Source organism: Trachinotus anak, unplaced genomic scaffold, assembly GCF_046630095.1.
Source record: "Trachinotus anak isolate AG129_WGS33_773 ecotype Australia unplaced genomic scaffold, CSIRO_AGI_Tana_v1 ptg000024l, whole genome shotgun sequence".
In the NCBI taxonomy this organism is placed as follows: Eukaryota; Metazoa; Chordata; class Actinopteri; order Carangiformes; family Carangidae; genus Trachinotus; species Trachinotus anak.
The window spans coordinates 10751972-10774646 of record NW_027273875.1 but is presented as its reverse complement, the minus strand read 5'-3'; the positions used below and the strand labels follow the sequence as shown (position 1 = coordinate 10774646).

At 40.5% G+C, this 22675-nt stretch overlaps 2 protein-coding genes across 8 annotated transcripts; both read right to left on the bottom strand.

The window, feature by feature from the left end:
• Positions 1–792: 792 nt before the first annotated feature.
• On the bottom strand, positions 793–4910 carry prdx5 (peroxiredoxin 5). Its single transcript, XM_071461355.1, has 6 exons — positions 4458–4910; positions 3074–3208; positions 2856–2987; positions 1631–1669; positions 1479–1543; positions 793–1157 (listed from the first exon to the last, which is right to left on the bottom strand). Exons 1-6 carry the CDS (start codon positions 4551–4553, stop codon positions 1052–1054), a joined length of 573 nt encoding a protein of 190 aa, XP_071317456.1. The 5' UTR covers positions 4554–4910; the 3' UTR covers positions 793–1051.
• A 594-nt stretch (positions 4911–5504) lies between these two features.
• Positions 5505–22337, bottom strand: esrra (estrogen-related receptor alpha). 7 transcript variants are annotated; one of them, XM_071461351.1, is made up of 10 exons: positions 22059–22337; positions 20233–20334; positions 16863–16961; positions 16660–16774; positions 12990–13373; positions 12287–12403; positions 12020–12133; positions 10991–11158; positions 10344–10613; positions 5505–8884 (listed from the first exon to the last, which is right to left on the bottom strand). In XM_071461351.1, the coding sequence occupies exons 5-10, from the start codon at positions 13366–13368 to the stop codon at positions 8631–8633; spliced, it is 1302 nt and encodes a 433-aa protein (XP_071317452.1). In that variant the 5' UTR covers positions 13369–13373; positions 16660–16774; positions 16863–16961; positions 20233–20334; positions 22059–22337; the 3' UTR covers positions 5505–8630. The 7 variants fall into 7 exon arrangements, with proteins under 7 accessions (XP_071317452.1, XP_071317449.1, XP_071317455.1 ...); XM_071461348.1 differs by lacking the exon at positions 16660–16774 and having other exon boundaries at positions 16834–16961; XM_071461354.1 differs by lacking the exon at positions 16863–16961.
• Between the last annotated feature and the right edge of the window lie 338 nt (positions 22338–22675).

Here is a 22675-nt window from a genome sequence, read left to right as displayed (position 1 = left end):
TCTGCCTATGACATCCACATAGATCAGTGGCATTCAGATAAATACAATTATCCAAATTGTGTTGGAAACTACAATGAACATATCAAAGATTAACCTTCTATAGTTAAATACAGCAAATTTGCAAATGAGTCAATAAGCATTTCAGCAAATGTGTACTGCCAATCTTCAGAAGTCCTAATGCAGTGAGAGATACAGTTTGCCTTATGGCTGAATGATATGCAAAAAAAATCTTTTATTATTATTGTGATTGTGATATGAGTCAGGATTTCAGTTGAAATTGTTACTTTTGTATTTTATTTTAACTGAAAAAATATAAAAAATGTTGATGATTTTTGTCGGGTCTTGTACCAAACAAGCATGTTCCTTTATGTCTTCGGAGTACGATTTGTTCGCCGTTGCATCTCTGTAGCACCACAATGCTTCATTTATGGTATGCTGTGACGCAATTTAGCAAAAATTTGGATATTGCACTTGGCCATATTGCAATTTTGATATTTAAGATTAATTGTTCATCCCTAGTTTGTATCAAGAAATGATGGCGGCAATATACTTCTTAAAATTCAGCTTTGCACAGTGTGTAGGATGTATCAAACTCAGTGTTTTTCAATATTGTTCACAATTAGTCCATTAATAGTTTGTTTTCAGATGGCCAATGATGACCACTGTGGTTGTTGTACTTGATTTTTATATTCCATGCATCCTTACTTAAGGTTAAAAAGTCCTAAAGAATATAACACTGGGCATTTTTCTCACTAAATAACTTACATTATGAACCACAGAAGAAAACCTTAATTATTGCTTTCAGGGTGAATTTTATTTAGTCACAAGTAATAGTATACAGAGGTTGACGCAAGGTCCTTTCGATTGCCGTTCATGTCATAGTTGTGCGCATTAATTACTTTCCAGCTGTGTTTTTTGACACAAGCATCCACATGACACTTGCATCCATCTTTGGGAAAAATAGGAAGCTTGAAGGAGTTGGGACTGGGTTTGTTCGTGCAACTTTAACAGTAACAGGTTTGCAGTTACGTTTCTTCAGCTCTGAATAAGTCTACAGCTCAGACAGAACATTGGAAGCCAGACTGCAGGTCAGCCCAGTGCCATCAGGCTCCACGTTGACTTTCTTTACAACTCCATCTTCAACCAACATGGAATATCTGAAATAAAGAAGTGCACACTCATTTACAACTATGAACTTGAACTATAATGGTAAAAGCCAGACTGACTCAGACCCATTCAACTGCTTTAGATTGATCAAATAAAAGATTTATTTGTGGATTATGATTTTGAGTCCAATATAGTAATCACCTTAGAGCAAACCTTTTTGCCTAGAAACTTGACTGATAATGTCATGAATCTAATCAAGTCTTTATGTGATCACCTCAGTATCACTCCATTAATGACCCACTCACGTACAATCTTTAACACATGCTATCAATCCATTACTGCAAAACCAAAATAGACAAAACAATCATTACCTCTTAGATCGCTTGTTCCCAAGTACCTGCACAATCTGATCACTGTCAAGTAACAGGTCAACTGCCTACAAAGCAGACAGAAAAAGACTCATGAGTACACACAGTCACAATATTTTAAACAGAACCAAAATACACCAGACATTTAGCTTTACCTTTGTAAACGCTCCAGTGGGATCAGCCAGCATTCGAACCTGCAGAAGAAAGTAGCAGTAAGCTCAGTATTCCCAAGATCTGAGCTACCATGGTGTATTTCATGTACAGTGCATCCTTAAAGTATTCAGATCCCTCTTTTCATATTTTCCGTTAGGTGCGTTTTTGCAAACTCCAAGCGGCTTTCATGTGTCTTTCACTGAGGAAAGGCTTCTGTGTGGCCACTCTGCCGTTAAGTCCAGATCAGTGAAGGCCCGCAGTGACGGCTGTCCCTCTGGAAGTCTCTTCCACACAGGATCACTGGAACTCAGGAAGAGTGACCATCAGGTTCTTGGTCAACTCTTTTACCAAGGCCCTTCTCCCCAAATTGCTCAGTTTGGCTGGGCAGCCCACTTTAAGGAGATTCATTATTGGTCCAAACTTCTTCCATTTAAGAATTATGAAAGCCAATGTGCTCTTGGGAACCATCAGTGCAGCAGATTTTTTATAGCCTTCCACGGATCTGTGCCTTGACACAATCCAGTCTCTGAGCTCTGCAGGCGGTTCCTTCCTTCTCATGACTTGGTTTTTGCTCTGATATGCATTGTCATCTGTGAGACCTTATGTAGACAAGTGTGTGCCTTATCAAATCATGTCCAGTCACCTGAATAACAAGTGGACTCCAATCAAGGTGTAGAAACATCTCAAAGTTGATCAAGAGAAATGTGGAGATAACTGAGCTGCATGTCAAGTGTCATAACATGTGCTATTTCAGTTTTTTCCTTTTTTAATAAGTTTGCAAATGTTCAAAAATTCAGTTTGTTTTATCAACATGGCGCATTGAGTGTAGATTCATGCGGGAAAAAACTAATTTAAACAATTTTAGCATAAGGCTGCACCATAACAAAATGTGAACAAAGGGTCTGAATACCTTCCCAATGCACTGTTCTCCAACATCCTAAATTGACATCACAAACACAAAGACAATATCAGTGAGATTGAGAGTGTGATTCAAAAATGCTTCTATTGTGTGATAATGTTCAGCAGATTGCTGGGACTACAAACTGAAGTGGGCCTGAAAAGAGAAGGAAGGAATTGCCTAGATTAATATCTAAGATAAGTGAGCAATAGTATATTATATATGTATATTATAGTATATTTAGTATTATTATTACTCTGAATGATGACAATATGTGGTCTGATGATATTTCACAGAAATTGCTCACATACAAAAGCTGTAATCCATACCTTGCCATCCGCTCCGTGCTCCTTTCCCCACGCAGCCATGACGAATGCGTCATTGACAGAAATGCATGCGACCTCCTGTATACCTTTACTCTTCAAGTCCTCAGCTTGCTGCACAAAACCTGGGAGATGAGTCTGAAAGCAACAAAACAAATATATGGTCATCTGGTGCAAAGATCATTGTGCACAAGACAGCAGCAGAGTTGACAGTGTGGGCTCACCTTGGAACAACCTGGGGTAAAAGCTCCAGGTACAGCAAAGAGGACTCCTTTCTTCCCCTTAAAGAGCTGATCCATCGCCACCTTATTTCCTGGCTCCCCCTCATGGACCTCGACTGCGGGGAGAGTTTCACCAACCTGGTGGAGATTGAGACGGCAATGCAGAAGTAAGTGGACTTGCATTTTCGAATTACTACAGCTAACGATACCAATATTTTTGTCCCTATCGGCACTGAAAGCATTGCTTTCCTCACTGGCAGTATGTGTTCGAGACATTGCTTTCTGCTCGGGGCATCTTAAATGATGCAAACTCTGTATGTTCTCAACAGTACTGTTACTGTGGACTTCACCATGGGTAGCGTTTTGTATAGACGACTTTATGTACTGCATGCAGCACTGTTGCTGAGCTTTGTAGAAAACAATGCTTGTTGTAAAGAGCAAACCAAAGTTAGGACTCGTTTTATCATGCACAATCACAAAGGACTGAACGCGCAGTAAAGATATGCACAGAACATATATGAAAATATCTCACATTTTCTCAACTTAACCACAGGGGTCACTAAACTATACAAGTCTCCAGTAAGGCGTCCATTAATGTTTAGATTAGAGCATGGTGTTTGTAGCAAACGATGCAGAGATAATCAGATAATCTTCACAGGATTGATATTTATAGGGCGGTGGCCACTGGAGGGCGACACAGCTACACTTTCAGACTCATGTCTCGGTAAAATGGCCGAGTGTCTCTCTAAATGTAAGAGTGACAATGACGGTTTAATAAGACATGTACCACTCGCTCCAACAAGCTCTATCAAATATATATTTAACATTTACTGCCACGCAGACACTGGACAGGGCTCCCACTGTCATGGGGATATTTTAATAAACTACTGTCTGAGCGACAGCGCTCGCTTTCCAGGCGACTGTAAGTTCATTTGTTATTTGAAGGACAAAGTTGTGCTTACACATGCATTATTACATTTCACGCTATATTAGGGCACAGAGACGTGGCAGCAACTTTAATATTTACTACACAGGCCTTCCAAAAGGTTTTAAAGTCAGGTCAGTAGCTATGTTTGACAGTAGGTGGTCAACAGCTAATATAATCATTGACAGGCTGCTTCATGCTGAAATCGGGTCCTGCAGGTGCTGAGGAGGCTGCGGGTCCAGCGGCGACAGGACGGTCAAGGTAAACAAACGACTGCCCCGCCAACGGCTGTCATGGCGACGGCTAGCACAGATAGCACAGGGCCGACTACATACTGCGTAGTTTAGCTACTTTACAGTAAAAAAACAAAACAAAACAAAAAAAACATCAACACCTTCACGTCTCAGCCACAAGGCATGTAGCATTTACAGCTAAGGTTCGCTAAACTTCCGTAAGTCTCACCTGAATCGGCATCTTGGCGATAGGAGAGACGTGGAGCCGCCGGACGCACTGGACAACACGGCTGCTGTTGATGAGGGAGGCAGCGATAGGAAGCATTTCAGCCCGCTGGTCAACCAGCTAGCCCCGGGTACAGTCTTACGTGAGGTTTGTGGGACGTGGTGTGTCGCAAGTTGCGTGTCTGCTTCCTCACACACACTCACACACTGACTTAGCGTTTTTGTTTTTTTTTCACTCCAACTTACTCCAGATACCTACAGCAGCGTCCTACGTTGAGTTTGGCTGTGGGGATTTAACCTAGCTTCCAGATTTGGGCCTGCTAAATCGTTGTATTTACTGCGCCATCTGCTAGCAAGAAGCCGCATGTCTAATGTAGTATTTGTTAGACTGGTTGATAACTTTGTGGACTGCGGCCAAACCGTTTAACATGACTTAGAAACTGCAGGCGGTGACATGGCAGCCTGGTTAAATAAACTCCCCAAGACATGCAAACATCTGCTCGTCCGTCCATATATGTGGCCATGTGAACCTACATTAGTGGGCATGTAAAAAAAAAAAAAAAAAAAAACAGTTACATCATAAGCTGTAGTTGTGTTATTGCTAATTGCAAACCCTTGTTGGCTTATTCTGGGCCTATCCAATGCCCTAATTTAAGCACATTCATTTACAGCCCTAAAAAGTTTACATTGGATAATGTGGCCCCTAAAAGTGAAGCTGCAGGCAAAGGCGATGGGCAAAATCAGTGCACAAACACACAGAGGCAAACTGTTTATGTTTATACATTCTTTTTTTATCATCCATGTGTTGCTTTATTCTGAAGTATAAATTTTTCATGCTCAGTAACTGCTTGTGTAGTCTGTTCAGTGATTAGGGTCTGCACACACTTTGATGGAGTGTCTCTAATCCTCACTTAAATGTGTCTAAATCTGAAAACATGTAAATCATGAAGTGGAAAGTTTCAACAGTAGTCTTCACCCCCATCTAATACACAACCACACACACAAATGCACACACATAAACATCCACAAGGGAGAGATGAGACCAATGATATGCGGTGGTGGTGTGTCCGTTTTATTACACAACACAAAGCACCTACAATAATCCACTCCCTGTTGCATCAGGCAGTGGAAGATCTCACTCTTTTCACAGTGATTTTTATGTGGACATGTTTAGACAAGGACATTAAACTTTTTTTATCTAAATGGGAAAAAAAAACTACACACAGAAATTCACAGCCAATATCACACACAAAAATAAAGCAGTGTCAACAAACAACAGTAAATTGAGTAAAAAATAGAATTTAATCATTTAAATAGTCTTTCAAAATACAAACATTGATTTGAACCTCTAAATAATATAACGTTTAGTAGCTATTCTTTATTATAACTGGCAATGTTAAATGTACACTGTGGCTATACAAGGAAATGTGTGAGGTTTGGTAATTTATTGTATTGCTCATTTATATTAATGCACACATATTTAATAGAAACTACAAATGACTGTATAATTTTAACAGTGACACTGCAAATGACCCTGCCTTCACCCTAACCCACCGTACCTAAAACATTTGAATGCTAATGAAAAGAATTACCTTTAGGTAAATGACAAAGTTTTAAAAGCTCTAGTTCGACCCAGGCATCTATATTTATTTGTTTGCTTCAGAAATCTGATCACTATTGAAGAAATTAGGTTAGTAAACAAATCACAGAGCAAAAACTTCTTAGATGACATGAACATGTAAGCTGTAACCTATTAAAAGAAAAACAAACGGGTGAATCAGAGTCACATTTTGCCAGATATATCAATCCCTGCTCCACAGTGCTAGCTGTGGCAACACCTGTGTGTTACAAGATGAGCTGTTTTCAATTTGAACTGGCCTTCGGTGTTTTCAAGCTCCACCATGAATCCTGTGAAACCATATGAACTGTAGGCTTGCCCCCCAGCGTGAGATACTTTGTACCATGGAGCACCATCTTGTAAAGCATGATTAATGAGCCATATACACCTCAGAGTTATGAAAACAAAGAAAACGTGATCTCAGGTGTTTGCACAACTGCAGGACATTCAACATACCTAATATTCAAAATTAATTTGCGCGTCAAAAGATCGAGAATTACATGCGTCTCCACAGTTATCTGGCCATCTGGCTTGCTCTGCCTCCTGAGGTAGCCCTCTGTAGCCTCACCACGCTGCTGGATCTATAGAGCCATGTAAATTGATCCCTAAATGACAATCAGCTTTAGAAAACACACAACTGCATACATAAAAAGAACCAAAAAAAAAAAACCCCAAACAATTAGCATTAAGAATATCATGAATTGAAGCTTCGTTCCAATACCAAACCCCCAACAGTCTGTCACAATGTAAATAAAATACCCTTAAATCCTAGAAAGGAAAATGTATGAAAAAGGAGTTTTCAAGTCTTTACAAATTTCAGTACACTGTGAGCTGCACAAATATAATTGTAATGGGGAATTTGTATCACATTTGCTGGCTTTCTTATCTTCCTCTATAAATTGCATGATTCTTTTTATTTAAATGGAACTGTACATGGCTAAAAGGTTAATGGCGCTTTGGCCACTAATTATTATTTTTAGGGATCTGATTTTGACATCAGATACTGTAGCTTCGCATTGCACATAAAGCTTATTATAATGATCATTTATATTGTAAGTATACAAACCTGCTGAACAATGAGTAGGACTTTCAGGATGTTGTCAGACAAGGTTTCAACATCCAAAAGGAAGATGTTGCATATGTTGCATTTCTTGTTGCCCTGAGCCCTTTACGGGCGCTTACAAGTTTAAGTTTAACAGATGTACGTACACAGAGGAGGGACCTTGCATTGGAGCAGTTGAGATCTTTTATGCAGCGCTCTTCACCACTGCAGAAAATGCAGCAAAATCTCATCAAAAACCTATCAATCATACATACGGGTTAGTGTTATACATTATAGCCCACAAATAAAACGGGTCAAAACGGGTCAGACCATTACAGCTGCTGAAGACAAAGTAGTGGTTAGGTCTAGGAGGATAGCATAAAAAAAGCAGATGAGGCATATGCATTTCTTTTCTAACCACTGATGTTGCCACACTGGCTTTAATGTCAGAGCTGTGTTCTTCCCTGATCTCAGTGTAGCTCATTGGTTTTGACTGCACATGTACACACACGTTTGCTTGTATTGGAAGCCAGTTCTTTGTGTGCCAATAGGATTTACATACAACACTGAACATATTCATTACCCTCCAAGTTGAGCATTTTATCAGCACACAATCTTCATGGGCACCTCTCCTGGACCACAAATCAATTGCACACCCTTTTTTTTTTATAAAGAATCCTGCACCTACTATGTACACCAGTGGTTCCCAAGTCCAGTATATAACCCCAAAAAGTGCTGCTGGTTTTCTCTCCCGCCAGGTTCCTAGATCTACTCATCTGGCATCTCCAACCCAAACCAGGCTCAACTAGAAGCTAGAATTTTAAAATCAGCACCTGGGGTCCTGAGAGTGGAGAACTACTGTTATACACACATAACTAGATGTCTCACCATTTTCTCCATATTTTAAATGTGACAGACAATAATCGAGTCATTATATTGCTTTTAACATATTGCAAGTAATTCCTATGAATTTGCCTACAACGGCACACTAAACTATAGTGAATACAAGCACTCCATGTGCATGTCAATCTGACCGTACACTGGACCCTCAAGTCTTTTGCCAGATATTTTATAATGGCTTTCATAAGTAGATGTTGCATTATTTTAAAAAGTTCAAGAGCCACATGATTGCAGTCTGTTCTTGAGTACCTAAAAGTTGTTCTTCAGTGGTTATGCAACTGCAGGATAATGCTGTGAAGGAACACACCATGAAAATAGTTGAAAGTATTCTGGCATTCATGTTAAATGTTTTCACTCTTGGATCTTGAAGCCTTAAAACTGAAGTTTGGCAGTTTACATCTTACTGTAAGCATTCCCACAGAGACAATACATGAGGTTTTTCTTTAGTCATATTCTTTTTCTTTCTTCATGTAGCCTAAAGGGTAAAAGGACCATTTTCCTCATTATTAATTCTATAACAAAAAGTTTCCTTTCTCATAAACCTCTCATCCACTCTTGAAGACGAGATCACTGTTGGGTCTTTCTCCGCATCCTCTTTACTTCTGCTGCTTTCTGCTCTACGGAGAGTCCATCATGGCTTCCAGCATCTCCAGGAATAGTTTGTGCATGGGTACACCTCCACGGGTCTTGATGCTGTAAAAGGTGGTAAGAGCACGACCAGCAGTCTGTCGGAGGAGAGGCAATGTTAAAAGGAGACGTCCTGCCCGCTGGGGGTCGTCTGGGCGCCGCTGACATTCCAGCTCCAGCAGGGCCTGGTGGAGAAGGTCCCGTAGCTTTTGCACAGCCTCCATGTCCTCGATGTAAACGGAGTCTGACAGAACAGCAGGGAGCACATGGTAAGCCAGTGTGTAGGGCGTTTAGATTTTGTCAGCTTTTGTCACAGAAAAATGTGGCACACTAACTTACCACAAATACAAACTAATGACAGCTTTTATTTACAAAACAAACAGTGGCTCTGTAGCCCAAGCAGGACATGATAGATGACCTGCTGTTGACAGTAATCTTGAGTGGCTCTCTGAGGGATGTCTACATAAAGGTTATGAGTGGGATAAACTTGCCACAACCATTAGACTCATTTCTGTTCTGCACAGTATGTTTCTGCCTTGGTAGATCTGAATGCCAAAGACTAGAAGATCGTTAGATATATATAATTTTTGCAGTAGTCATCCACCCAGAAAAAAACCTCCACTGCACCTACACTGGTAGTACAGTCATTCTCCTGTTGTCAAGGACCTTTGGCTGCTGACGTGCACATAATCCCATCAGGCTAAAAACCCGGAAAACAGCCAGCGTGCCCCCCTCACAGCTAATCTATTGTTATGGTACCAATGTCATACTTAGCAGAGGACTAATGAACTGATTAACCAACTGACATATGCCACAATACACTACATCCAATCCCACAGTTTTAGACCTAATTAATATGATAATATGATATGATAAAGACGTATGATTAAGACATGGAAACATACGTTTAGTTGCCACCTTTATTATGTACACCTAGCTAAAACTAATGAAATCTAACACAACGACCCTGCAGTAAATCCTACTTTTATGACGGTTCGCTTTGTTAGAACTGTTCAGTTTTTTCTGGTAATTTTGGTGATTGTGGTTTGTAGTTCTTTTGAATTATATTGCACTGCACTAAGATTAAATCAGCAAAGGTAGAGTGCATATTCGAAGGTGTTGTATTTTAACAGTACCACAAACTGCAGACTCTAAAATGATAATGCAGTTGAGCGACAAAAAACTAGTCTACAACAGTTTGAACAAAAAGTTAATGAGGGAAGAATTCAATGAAGGCCTGTTATATTAGTCTGCCTTAGTTTTAGCTAATAAATTACCTAATAATGTACCTAAGAAACTTGTGACTCAATGTAGTTGATGAGCTTTACACTTAACTATATGCAAGGTTCCCCACAAGCAATTGGTTAGCGGAGGTGGTGGGCACTCAGCTATGAAAAGCCTAATATCACATTTCAGACATTTCAGAAAAATGCTAATTTCCTCTGACATTAGCAGAGTCACTCTTAATTTCAGGTTAGATGGGGTGACTCCATCATAAGAAGCTGCAGAAAAGCCTGATTTGTTAAGTAATACCACTAGAGAACACTTTCAGTAGTTTCTGTTTGGTCTAATCACCGAAAGTAATATGAAAACCTGCAACATACAGTTCAGCACCGATAATAGTTGTGTAAATGTTAGGTGGTCAAAATACTGAGTATAATCTATATGCCTGCATAATTGTTCAACTATACAACAATAAGTACCTGAGTTAGTGAGTGCGATGGCTTTTAGCATAACAAATTCCTCCCGGTCCACATTTAGTGCACGGAAACGGCGAGCAAGTTGACTAATTGCTGCATTTAGCTCTGTCAGTCCTGCAACACGTGACATCTCCTCATCAAGGACAAAATCCTCTGCAAACACCACCTCATCCTCACAGCCAAGTGAGCGGTACGCTACACCCAGCACCAGCACCTCCAGCCACACTGACTGCAGCACAGACATCTGGTCTGCGAGGGACAGCGACAGAAAGCCTGCAGGGGAACAGACAGAGAGAGAGAGAGAGAGGAATTTAAATGCAGAGCAGGCAAACTGGCCACGTGTTCACATTTATGGCGTCAACTGACACAGCAAACACAGGACCCATGTCTTTATAGTGGCCAAATAATGAGCTACATACTGTTGGCAGCTGGTGACCCAACACTAGCTTGTAATACAGAACTACATCAGTTCAGTTTCACTGTTAGCAGAGGTTCAGTGTCTTCTTCCGAACACACCATACACACCAGTTACTTTAATTTCTTTTGACGCAAGTTTCCTGGCCAGTGGGACTGGACCACTCCATCTCTTCCACTGTTGCCATGCTGTCATTACCTCTCCTCTCCTCCCTTATCCTCTGTGAATCCCTTACCTGGAATGTGTTTGGCCCAGCCAATGATGACAACCAGCTCACGGTCAGCAAGGTCACAAAGAGTGGTGAGCGTCCGCTGGGCTGTGTCGGGCTGCAGAGGGTCGGGCATGGCAAATAATTTTTCTGGCTCTGCCACTAGGAGGTGGGACACAATGATGTTGGAGGAACCTATGTCGCAGAATATACACAAAACAGTGAATTAATATGATGCACAAATAAAAACTGTAGCATACGTTCATGGATATACTGATCCCCAAAATAACAAATCTGTCATTATCTAAACTAATACATGAAATTCATGCAACATGTTGATCTGCACTGTGTTATACACCACGCTGTGCTCATAATGCAAGTTTTATTAATAGACACATTTCTTTATTTTCTATGACTGCAAATGAAAGTTTTGTTTAACTGCTCAGCCAGATTTATAAGAATCAAGAGCTCCAAGTAAGTTCATCTAAATTTGTGCAAATTATCACACTTACATTACTTCACTCTTGCACTGCTGACTGAAAAGTAAGGAACTCAGTGTGTTATTTTTCTGTCAGTAGAGGGCGCTATTTACTAATCAATTCCAATGGCTCTAAAGTGTTTTGTGTGTTGCCTGAATGCTCAGGACACCTCATGGTTTACCTATCCATCGTATCTCACATGTTTTGAGCGGCACTATCTATGTCTGAATCGCCAAAGGAGGGACCTTCCGAATAAACTGACCACCCAAAGCTTAGATTTGCTCATTATTACTGTTTTTAATTGACTGAACATTGCCACATACATGTATTTTGCCAGCAAAGGGTTGATCAACAGCCTCTAATGCGTTGCCTAGCGGCAGCGGGACATCTTTCACTGCCAATAAAAGCAAAACCCTTTCTCATTAATCAGAGGCCAATGTCAAATATAGTGAATGTGTGAGCTGGCTGCACCTTTACAGAGTTGCTACAGAAACGTGGCACCTGCAGTCTTTTAGCTCGGGCTGATAGTCACCATTGAACCACTGAGCTAATGGCAAGACAGGAATATAAAACCCACCTTTTTCACTCTCCTTTGTCAGTGGTAGAGGGGCATTCTGGTATGTTGCATTCTCCACTTCTGGGCGCCTTTTGTACTTCTGTCTTCCACCTCGGACCCTGTCGAGACGAACTCCTACATGGTGAAACATAAAGTAGTTACTGTATAAGTAATGCCGCGAAAATAAACACAGAACAAACATACCATGTTTAAAAGATCAGTACAATGACTCTTAAGATGTAGTATGACAGACTGGCTACACAGCCTCTGCACAACATAAACACTCACCCTCTTTGAGCATGCCTACTTTGAGGCACTTAGTGAAGCGGCATGCCTGGCAAGCCTTTCTGCGCCTTTTGGTGATCTCACACTCATTTGAAGCTGGACAGCTGTATTCAATGTTACCTTTATGGGAAAAAAATACCAGTATTAAAAAACCCAGTATAAACCAGATGCAGTGGTTGTGGTGATAGGATACTGTTGCATTGGTCCATTCCTGGATTTCCTCAAATATTTTAACCACTATAGCGACTAGAGATACCTCAAACTGTTCCAGATCAGAGCTGATGAAGGTATATTTTGCCAGTTTCATTAAACCTAATCAATTTACAAAAACAACATGTGGCTCTTCACTGAAATACTGTATATAGATGTACTGGCCCACGAGTACTCTGTAGTCATTACTACATTAAATCACACCACACACACGTTCAAACTCGGCCTTCATTTTGATGTAAAGTACACAACTGTATCTTGCATAACTTAGACGCTATCACTGTGACACAATTTGTCCACAGACATTATGAACATTTGCCAAAGTACTCAAAACTGCCTCTGTGGTAGTTCTTGCTACAGTTGATGTCTCCAGGACCACATTTGATGTATGAAAATCCCATCAAATCGTTACATTACAGAAGGTGTCAGAGAAAAACATCAGCTGTAAACTGGTTGTTCTACTATGCAAACACTTAAATTTCACCACAATACACACCTTGGATGGTTCTCTTGAAGAATGCCTTGCAGGCCTCACATGATGCCACACCATAGTGGTAACCTGAAGCCACATCTCCACATACTAAACAGAGCCTTTTGGGTAGTGTGCTCAGGGCATACTTGCATCGCCCTGCTCCATTTCCAGTGGAGCCCTCCTCTGCCCCATCACCACCTTCGTCTTTGAAGTGGCAACGCAGAGCAGGTGTGTAGAGGGGCGGGGAGTAACGTTTAGTGCTGTCTCCTCTGGTTCCTCCACCTCCACTTTGAGAGGAGTCTGAGGAGGCGCCGCCGGGGCTGGTCCGACCTCCCCCACCTCCCTCTGGACTACTTGGTTCTGCCTTTATGTAGACGTCCGACCGACGCTCCCTGGAGGACATGATGTCTAGAGGGGAAGAATAAACAACAAAGAAAGGTCAAGTAAATAAAGGAACACAAGCTCACATCTTTGTCTTTTCAGCCATCTTCATGCCACCAGATAAAATGACAGACTAACATTTTCTGCTCTGCTTACTTTTCTTGATTTTTATTGACATAATTTTTATAACAACATATAAACCACATAAAAACCCATGCCCAAAACCCAACTTTAACATAACCTCTACCACACTCACATACACACCCTGGGGGAGGGATACAAGTAACTGAGATAAGGCCTTCTTAACCATGCGTCAAGGACACAAAAGTTCATAGAAGTATATATAATCCAGATGTGCTTGTTGAATGCAGCCCATCAAAAACAATAGTACAAGAACAAAACTAAGAAAGAGAGACCCAATCAATATATAAAAATAAATAGAATTAAACTGAGTTCAGATATTGCAAAGCCTTCAGACTGTTTTTGAATTCTTTTTTTAAGTTGAAATAAATGTTATGGGAGTCAGATTTTTTCAATACAATTTTTCTTTTATCTCAACACAAATTAGCATTCTCATAATCAAAATCCATGAAATTCACTTATTTGTGTCTGGATTTTTTTTCTCCTTTGGCATCTTCCAGCTAAGAGAGTGGAGAAGTGCCAGTGGTGCCCCATCGTGGGCAACATGACCCTACAACCAAAAACCTGTCTCCAAGTGTTTACACTAACCTTTACTGTTTGCACTTAACACTTTTTGCATTGGTTTGAGTGTAAACACAGGAATCAGAAGGAAACAGGAAACATAAAAGGAAAAAAAATCTCAACTCCAATTCGACCTGAAGTGTAAATGTTATTTAAATCCAAGTATCCTGGTTACATCACATTAAAATTGTGGTCACTTTACTTTCCTGAAGGCATGGACTGTGAAAAGCACTCAAATTTTGTATTAACATCACAAAGGGCCTGCTTGTTCCCTCTCTTGCTCTTGAGCAGAACTTAGTCCCTGTGTTGTTTTGTGCTATTTTTTCCTCAGCTAGGCTTTTTAAACGATCAAAAAAACCCTTAGATTCACCAAACCAGGACCTTTCATGCCTAAAATAAAATTATACAGTACTTGAATCATCTCCACAGTGTGAAGTCTTTGTCTGTGACATTTCTACACATTAAAATAGCCAAGGTGACCAGATGGAGGTTGCTCTGCTCATAAACTGCCGGCGCTTCCCAGTTCAGACACATAAGTAATGTTCGAGTGCTGCAGCAAACTGTCGGCCTGCCAACTTAACATAGCTGCTGAACTTCTCCCTTTAATTACATAAACTATGGCCATCTACCACAAATAAACAAGCACAAAGAAAGCAATCACAGTAAATATTGCTGATGATGAAATGAAAAATATGTTTATGATTCCAAATTAGGGGTGAAATTAGCAGCTATTCACATTATCGATTAATCTGCTAAATAGTTTTTTAACATTACAAAATTGCCATTATGCATCACAACTTCAGAGCTGAACATTATGTCTTCAAATTACTAAGATTAACTTTTTTTCCACCAAAAGTCGAAATACCTGAAAATTACTTAGTTTACTATGATACATGGGAAAGAAAAGCAGGAAATCGTCTCATTTGAGAGGCTGGTAGCTAAAAATATTTAGCATTGTTTTACTATCTTTTAATTAATCAATTATCAGAACAATCCAAATACAAACAAAGAATGGAATCATGGGTCCAAAATGATGGTTATTATAGATTTTAGCCATAACGTCTTAGAAGAAGAAAATCTTGGCACAATTTCAGCACTGCAGACCGCAGGAGACCACTGCCACTTTCCGATCATCTCACCAGAGATGATTTTACATTTAATCGCTTAATAAATATTACAGTTTTGTAGCCTCAATAGAAATGACAACAACATACTACAAACAAATATTCCTGAGAATACAGAAAATACTTAAAGGAGCTATATCTAAGTTTTGCTATTGCTACATAGCCAACGTTGGCATTAACAGCTGTTTACTTACTAGTCTAGAACAAATGTTGGTTTCAGCATCACATCTCATTCCTTTATTCTCCAAGAGCTGTCTCCAGCACTGGAAAACAATTCTTCTGTTTAGCTTCTATTTCTATCACTTTTTTCTTCCACTAAAGTTAGCATGCTAACCAACTAGCCTGGCCCTGTTGGCCTGTTTCAAGTCAGGTCACTGCAGCATCCAATTTGCACTGGAGAAGCAGGGCTGCTTAGAGGACATATGATAACCTCCTGTAAATGCTATGATGACTTAAGTTCTTGGCATGACTACTAACTAAACATCTTTTAATACTAACGTTGGCCTTTAGCAATAGCAAAGCTTACACATAGCTCCTTTAAAAACAAACTCTCTCACACAACAGATTTCTTATATAGATAAGGTCAAGACTGCCAAAAATGTGAAAATCTAAGAGCAATACTAAGATACAGAGAGGCTCTAATTACATTGAATTCATCTGAAATACTGCCTAAAAGTAAAACTTATGACAAAAATACATCATGATACTTAAAAGAAAAGATTTTATTTCTCAGTTGAGTGTACTGTTCCACCACCTCCACGTCCGACTGTTAGCCCAGAGCGTAAATGTATGGTTAGATCACCATGAATAATTGTGTTTCATGCTTTTAAGTTGTTACTCAGCTCTCAGTAACTTACTTCTAATGCCAAATGTCTGGACCCTTAATGTCAATCATACATTGTGTCCATTTTGTATAAGACAATTAGCCTAAGAGCAGTCTGACCTCTCTGACACGGGCGGTTTCTTGCATTAAAGCAACTGAACAGGCAGGTGGGTGAATGTTTGTGTGAGCAAAGTGACCACTGTTCTTTACTGCCAAAACCAGGGTGATTAATTCAGACTCTTCTTTAGGTGTACCACTTCTGTAATTGCATCCCTATAAAGGTACACTGAATAGCCAAACAAAGACAAATTGTTCATGTGTCATCATACTGTCTGAGGCTCACTTGTAAATGTAGCCTCCACTGTTGTTGACTTTATCAACAACACTTCATGGATCAGAAAAATGGGTGAAAAGGGGATCAACGGAGTAGGAGCATAAATTGTAGCGTGTGCCGTGTCTGCCTCTGGGCATCAACTCATCAGTGGATACATTAATGCTGAGCTTTACTTGAACGATTGTGCTCTTGTTCCACCTTAATAGATCACTGCTTGAGGACAATGAGATGGGATCTGTGCAGCCTAAATAGTCTCAATCCAGTTAAGACCTGAAAGTGACTTGTGATTTTGTCATGCATACATAGTGGCAATCCACTGCAATCACTAACCTTTTTTTTTCCCTTTGTGGCTGGACCTGCCACGGTCCAGCAATACATCCCTGAATGTCAGTGAGCGAGTGAGTGAGTGAGTTACACCATGGTCGTCTAGTCTTTCAGCACCTTTCTTTTTCAAAAAAAAAAAAAAAACATGTAGCAACAAATCTAGCGACTTTTTAAACAAACCTTTGCAATTTTCCATAGAAGATAGTCACCAGTTCTGGCCCACGAGCGAGAGGGACACCTCTCTCTGGGTCTACTTTGTTCAGTGAGAGACAGCGAGGTGGAGCAGCAGTTTGTTACTCAGCTGTGCACTGGGTGAGAGACAAAATAAGAAAGATATTCTGGCGCTACTACCTTTCTCTCTGAGTGATCATTTTACAAGTAGCCGAGACAGGCGTTGTCTTTAGCTCATGTGTTTAATGATTTTGACAGATGAAGTTGTGGTTATAAAATCAGGATTTCAGCAGCAGGACAGCAGCTTGGAAATGGCTTGGAAGTGACTGCTGGTTAACATGTAGTCTTAATGTGCCACTTCTCAGTTACTGTTTCACACTTGTTCTGTTGTGTGACAACAGAAACAGAAAACGTGTAAATGAAAATAAGAACAGCTTTATTGGGAATTCAGCTGTATTAAAATACTGCATATGTGAGCACAGAGAGTAGGAAAGAAGCTAACGGATAAAGGGCTGAAACCAGTTGACATTAGGCAGAATACAAATACCACAATGACATCATTAATGTACCAATTAGGGTATCACGTCATCTACCGACATTTAGTGACTTTTCCAGCAGGTTTTAGCTACTTTCGATTGAAAGCAGTTGTTTACAGCGGTTAAACAACAGTTTTCAACTACATCCTCAATTCTGCACATTGATCATACCCGCTCCAGCTATATACTAGGTTTTGACCTTGTCTAGTTGTTCATTAGTTGGGCTGATAATTCAGCTGCAGCCTATATAAAGTGTTGCAATATTGAAAATGCATTGCTCACTGCTCTAGTCCCTCACCCTGCCCACAATGACTATATTACGTGCATGTGTGCTCAGTACACACTGGTTTGGCCTAATTAAATAAACCTATGGGTGTTCGGCATAATTAATAAAAGGCTCTTATCATTGTGTTGACTTCATGGTGTGTATATAGAGATATGATTAAATTTCAATATTTGGGGGGGGGGGGTTTGTTGAGTAATGTGGCCAGATTTTCTGTTTTATTTACTCTGACTGCAAAACTATCAATCAACTATCTGTGTTTATGGCATATATTCAATAAGAACTCAGTCCCAACATGTGCTGTGTGCTGTTAATTTATGTGAGTTTGCAGAATTACTAATTCATTGTATATATCTATAATGACCAGCCTTCCACTGACATTTTTACATTCAGATACACTTCACATCAAAAAGTGCCTTTATCATCATCTTCTATCTGAAAGACAATCATAGCTGTTCAATATAAACAAGGTTCAAGACCCACTGAGGAAAAAGAAGAGGGCAGAGGCTCTCAATGCTTTGACAGTGAGGAAAACTAAGCCCCTGAATATCAGCCTGCAAACAAAATCTCACTGTGTATGTGCTTTACACATACACTGTGTAATAAAATGAAATACGGTTATAGATAAAGACTTTTTTGACCTTACATCCTGGGTTCAAGACACTGAGCAAAGACCGTAATACTTGCTCCAGATATCATTAATTACAAACCCAGTATGCCTTTATGAAATGTATTGCTACAGCAAATAACCCAGTCCTATAGTAGCTGGTAGTCCTATACTTTCTTTGGAGTTTGTCCCCTCTGGACCTGATTGTAACACTCTTTGGCAAGCAGCAAGGACGTCACAGTAACCTGTCTAAAGTTTATCTTACTTGGACTGAGTTTACAAGCTCTGTGAATGGCTCAGCCAGTGTCACTGGGACTAATAATACATGAGGCCGGATAATAAACTATGTGACTCAGTTTGCTCAGACTTTAAGACCAGCAAGGACCCCTGTATGCGCCATGTGCACCGCTGGCCAGTTCGACATCTGCTTTGGCGAATGAGGAACAAGGGACTCAGTGAATAAAGTGTTGAAGCACAAACGAGGATAGCTATATGGCTTCTTGCTCGTTAGATGAAAGCAGATTAAAGTGTGCGTAAAACCAGGTGAGACTGGCTCAACTGCTTGGTTTGTCCGTAACCCTGCACAGAAACGTGTCGTGTGTACTTTAACCTGATGTGGCAGCATGTTTGGACTAGCGTTAGCATTAGCTTTAACCGCGAACACATTATGATAAGTGTAGGTTAGCCCTCCCCTTAGCTAACTAAGCTAGCAGTAGCTAGCGTTAATCCTGACTGACCAGCTCTCTCCTCCTGGGGCCGAGGTTTATTTTCGTCGCTCTAACCCGGGCTAGGCTGCATCTTACCTGACAACGGTGACTAGTACGGCACTTGAGTCTCTCCACGGTGTGATAACATGGCACAGATCTGACAAAAAAAATCAGTTTCCAGGCTGCCAGCGCCCGCTAGCTCGTGTTGGCTGTGTGTGGAGATGGGCCGGGCTACAATCGGCTTTCCTCAACAGCTGGGAAATGATAAAGGATGGACACTGTAGCTAAAACACATTAGTGCCAGGAGCACTCTGCGGGCTGCATTATTTAACTGGTAAAAATAACTAGCTTTTAGTGGAGATTTATTTGTTTACATGGCTTTGAATGAATACTGACTTCACACAATCTCACACACACAGAAATAAAAAATAGCAGCCTACTCATTCTCTCTCATGATGGAGGAACATCATCACAGGTATTTGTTAAAAAGTGATATTGGAGAAATATGTTCGTTCCCAGTTGTAAACTTGATATATGCCTATATTAAGCATGGTGTGAATAACTTTGCTATCAGAAAATTAGCCCTTAATCCAAAGTATCAACTTTTTACTTGACAGAATGCAAGAGTCCTCATGATGAATGGAAGTCGGATTCACATGTAACCACTGAGTGTATTCATTTTATAGTTGTTTTTTGCACTGCAAATTATGAAATTGCAGCTATCAGGCTTTACGTTGTGTTAGGCACAAATTTTGACTCTGCTCATTAATAAAAACTTGCTGCAGAAAGATTGTATTATTTCCCTACGCTGTACACAGCATCCCAAAAACCAAGAACCTCAAAGTTATGGCATCACTGAGCTCTTTGGACTGATACTTTAATTGCTCCGTTCTCCTCACACTCCTCATATCTGTGTTGCAGCTGACTGGTCCTGCTCTTCTCAAACAGGAACATGTCCTGTGAATATCTTGATTGCAATAAAATCATGTTATATTCTACCACTGGCCGCTCTTAATGTTGTGGATGTGACACGGGAGGCCAACACCTTTAAAACCATTCTCTACTGCTTGAGCTGCATTATGCTACATCTAATCAGAGTTTTTCTAAAGAAGACATTAACATTGCCAGTCCATTACAGCCTTGTTATAAGAACAAACAGAGAGGGAAGTGAGGCACCTGGCTGCAGAATACAAATAACAGATATAATCCCTTTTGAGGCATAGCATAATAGAGTAATATTCCATCAGCATAAAAGGTGAAGTGAGAACAAATTACCTGTTTGGTGAACTGTAGTTTGAAGCCTATATATCCCTCACTCCTGGCAGTAGCTTAACAAAGTGCTATTGCTTGGGTTGAAGTCTGCAGTTTTCAGGACGCCTGCAAAATAAGCAAAGGTTTATTAATGACGGCACAGAACCCATGGATAAGCCAAGGCGGTTACTTTTCATGTTAACCTCCCATTTGTGATTTTAATGGCCAATCTAATAACGACCATGATGTCTGAGAAGTAGCTGTATATATTATATTATTAAAAAGCTATTAATAATAGCAGTGCCAATGTGCACATGTGCCAGAGGAAACATGTGCATTGGCAATAGTTTTGTTACCTCTATGGTAAGTTGTGTATACAGGTAACAATGACTTTTCCTTCCCAAAATACATAACGCACTGTATCTACCCAGACTTCTGCACGCTGCTGGAGTACCCTCCCCCTTACACTGCGTGACACACTCCAAAGGTCACAGCCACAGGAATGCTTGAAGGACAGACAGAGTAAAGCCAACACCTTGTCTCTTACTCAAAGTCATAAGCTGAAGTTTGGTGATAACTCTCTGTAAATAATTAAAGAGGCTAGTTTTAATTTTTTTTTAAAACATTACATGAAAAAACATTTTAGTTAGTCTTTAAAGTGTAAACATGACTCTGCCTGTGGACATTTAAAAAGTCAACAACATTAAATATCAAATTGCAGCAAAGGGGACTTCAGTTTATTCCAAGGACTTTAACCTTGAGCAACAAGGCTGTTATATGTGGAAACAAACTGTGATGCCTTAGTCATATTCTTCGGAAGTGATCAGAACTGATAACTTAATTTTTTAAAGTGACATTTCAAAGAAGAAGAGAAGGAATTCAAATTAATGATGTAACTTTAGATTTTAATCATATCAGATTGTTAAATAAACCAGTAACTGGCATAAACTCAAATAATACCTTGTATTAAATGTTATTTCTGTGTACACCTTCCCCCCATAAGCATCAAAAGTCACATATCAGCACATGAATCAGTCCTGAAAGCTGCTTATCTTAGTTTTGTTAGGGGGCACCAGTGGCCTTTGTCACTCACAATGCATCACACTGACTGTACATAAAACTCAGTTTGAGGCTTTTAAATGCGGCGCACTGTGGAGACGGCGAGAACAGCACCCAGGGGTGACCTTGCCTACTGATCTCGGACCGGTGAAAGGTTAATTGCCAAAGTGGATTATGACTTAAGATCAGTGATCTCAATCCTGGTCCAGCAGGCTCGGTGACTTGCATAGTTCAGTGTGTTAACACAGAAAGAAGAATAACTCTGTCTGTCTGTCTGTGTGTGTGTGTGTGTGTGTGTGTGTGTGTAGGTGGTGGGGGGGTAAAGTGTGCACAGTTGAAGAAGTGTGTTATTTGCCCATGCAGGACTTGTCTTTTAAGTGAGGACATGCGGTGAGCCATACGACTACAATTATGCGCCTCATCCATTTTCGCCATGTTCCTGCACTCTTCAATAAAAGGCCATGCATCTCGTTTAGTGAAGAAATGTTGTGGCTATTTTACAGGCGACTACAGCATTCACCGTTACAGAGTTAGGCATTTATTTAGGCGTGAATCAGCCAGGGGCTAACGTATGAATGGCGTATTTGAGCTGGACGTGAAGCTTGTACTGCACATAAATCCACAGTGCACTAACTGTTTATCCAGCCCCCTGCCCCCAATAACGTGGCCACAAGACCCCCGCTCTGCCAGGCGAGCCGTGCATGCACATCAGGCCAACGGCAGCTCCACGGTGACAGCCTCAACCACTCTGCGCTCAGGCTCCGCAGTCTCAGCTAAGAAAGGCTACTTACTGTGAAATGTAGAAACATCGCAGGGTTGTTTTTATCTGAAGTCAGTCAAGTCTTCGCGGCTGGCAAGTCCACCGTCGGTTTAACCGGTTTAATGGCGCTGTCAAAGGCTCGCCGGGTGTCTCACATCGCATCCCTACGTTACCGCGTCATGAGGCGGCAGCAACAACCGGCGACACACTGTCTTATCCGCCTGTTCGGTTCCGTACCCTGCTGTTATAATTTTTCGTCTTCGGCTACCACAACTGAGGTTGTAGTTGGATATTAACGTCAAGACTTAAAGAAGAAAAACAGAATTTCCGGTAAGAAAAAAAAAGTTTCACAATAAAACTATATCGACTCGTATAACACTAAATTGTCTCGAGCTAAACAACGTCCAAGAGCGGAACGGAGCGAAATATTAAAGACTCACAATCTACTGCTAAAATATGCCACATACTCTTCAGAATCACAATGTTACTGAAATTAATACAAATAACGCTTTTATTTTTAAGAAGCTCAAACTGTACGGCTTCCGGCTCCTCCTGATGTGTCCCTTGGTAACTTGACGCAGGGCAGTGACGTAGGTCTCTATCCCGTGCCTTTCCTCCTCCCTCTCTCCAATTTGCGTCCGATGTGTC

Coding starts and splice junctions, on each gene's coding strand:
- prdx5 (XM_071461355.1), bottom strand. CDS start 4,553: ATGCTTCCTATCGCTGCCTCCCTCATCAACAGCAGCCGTGTTGTCCAG. Junction 3,209..4,457: donor TCGCCAAGATGCCGATTCAG/GTGAGACTTACG, acceptor AATCTCCACCAG/GTTGGTGAAACTCTCCCCGC. Junction 2,988..3,073: donor TTACCCCAGGTTGTTCCAAG/GTGAGCCCACAC, acceptor TGTTGCTTTCAG/ACTCATCTCCCAGGTTTTGT.
- esrra (XM_071461348.1), bottom strand. Junction 12,404..12,989: donor CTTCAAGAGAACCATCCAAG/GTGTGTATTGTG, acceptor TTTCCCATAAAG/GTAACATTGAATACAGCTGT. Junction 8,885..10,343: donor CATCGCACTCACTAACTCAG/GTACTTATTGTT, acceptor CTGTTCTGTCAG/ACTCCGTTTACATCGAGGAC.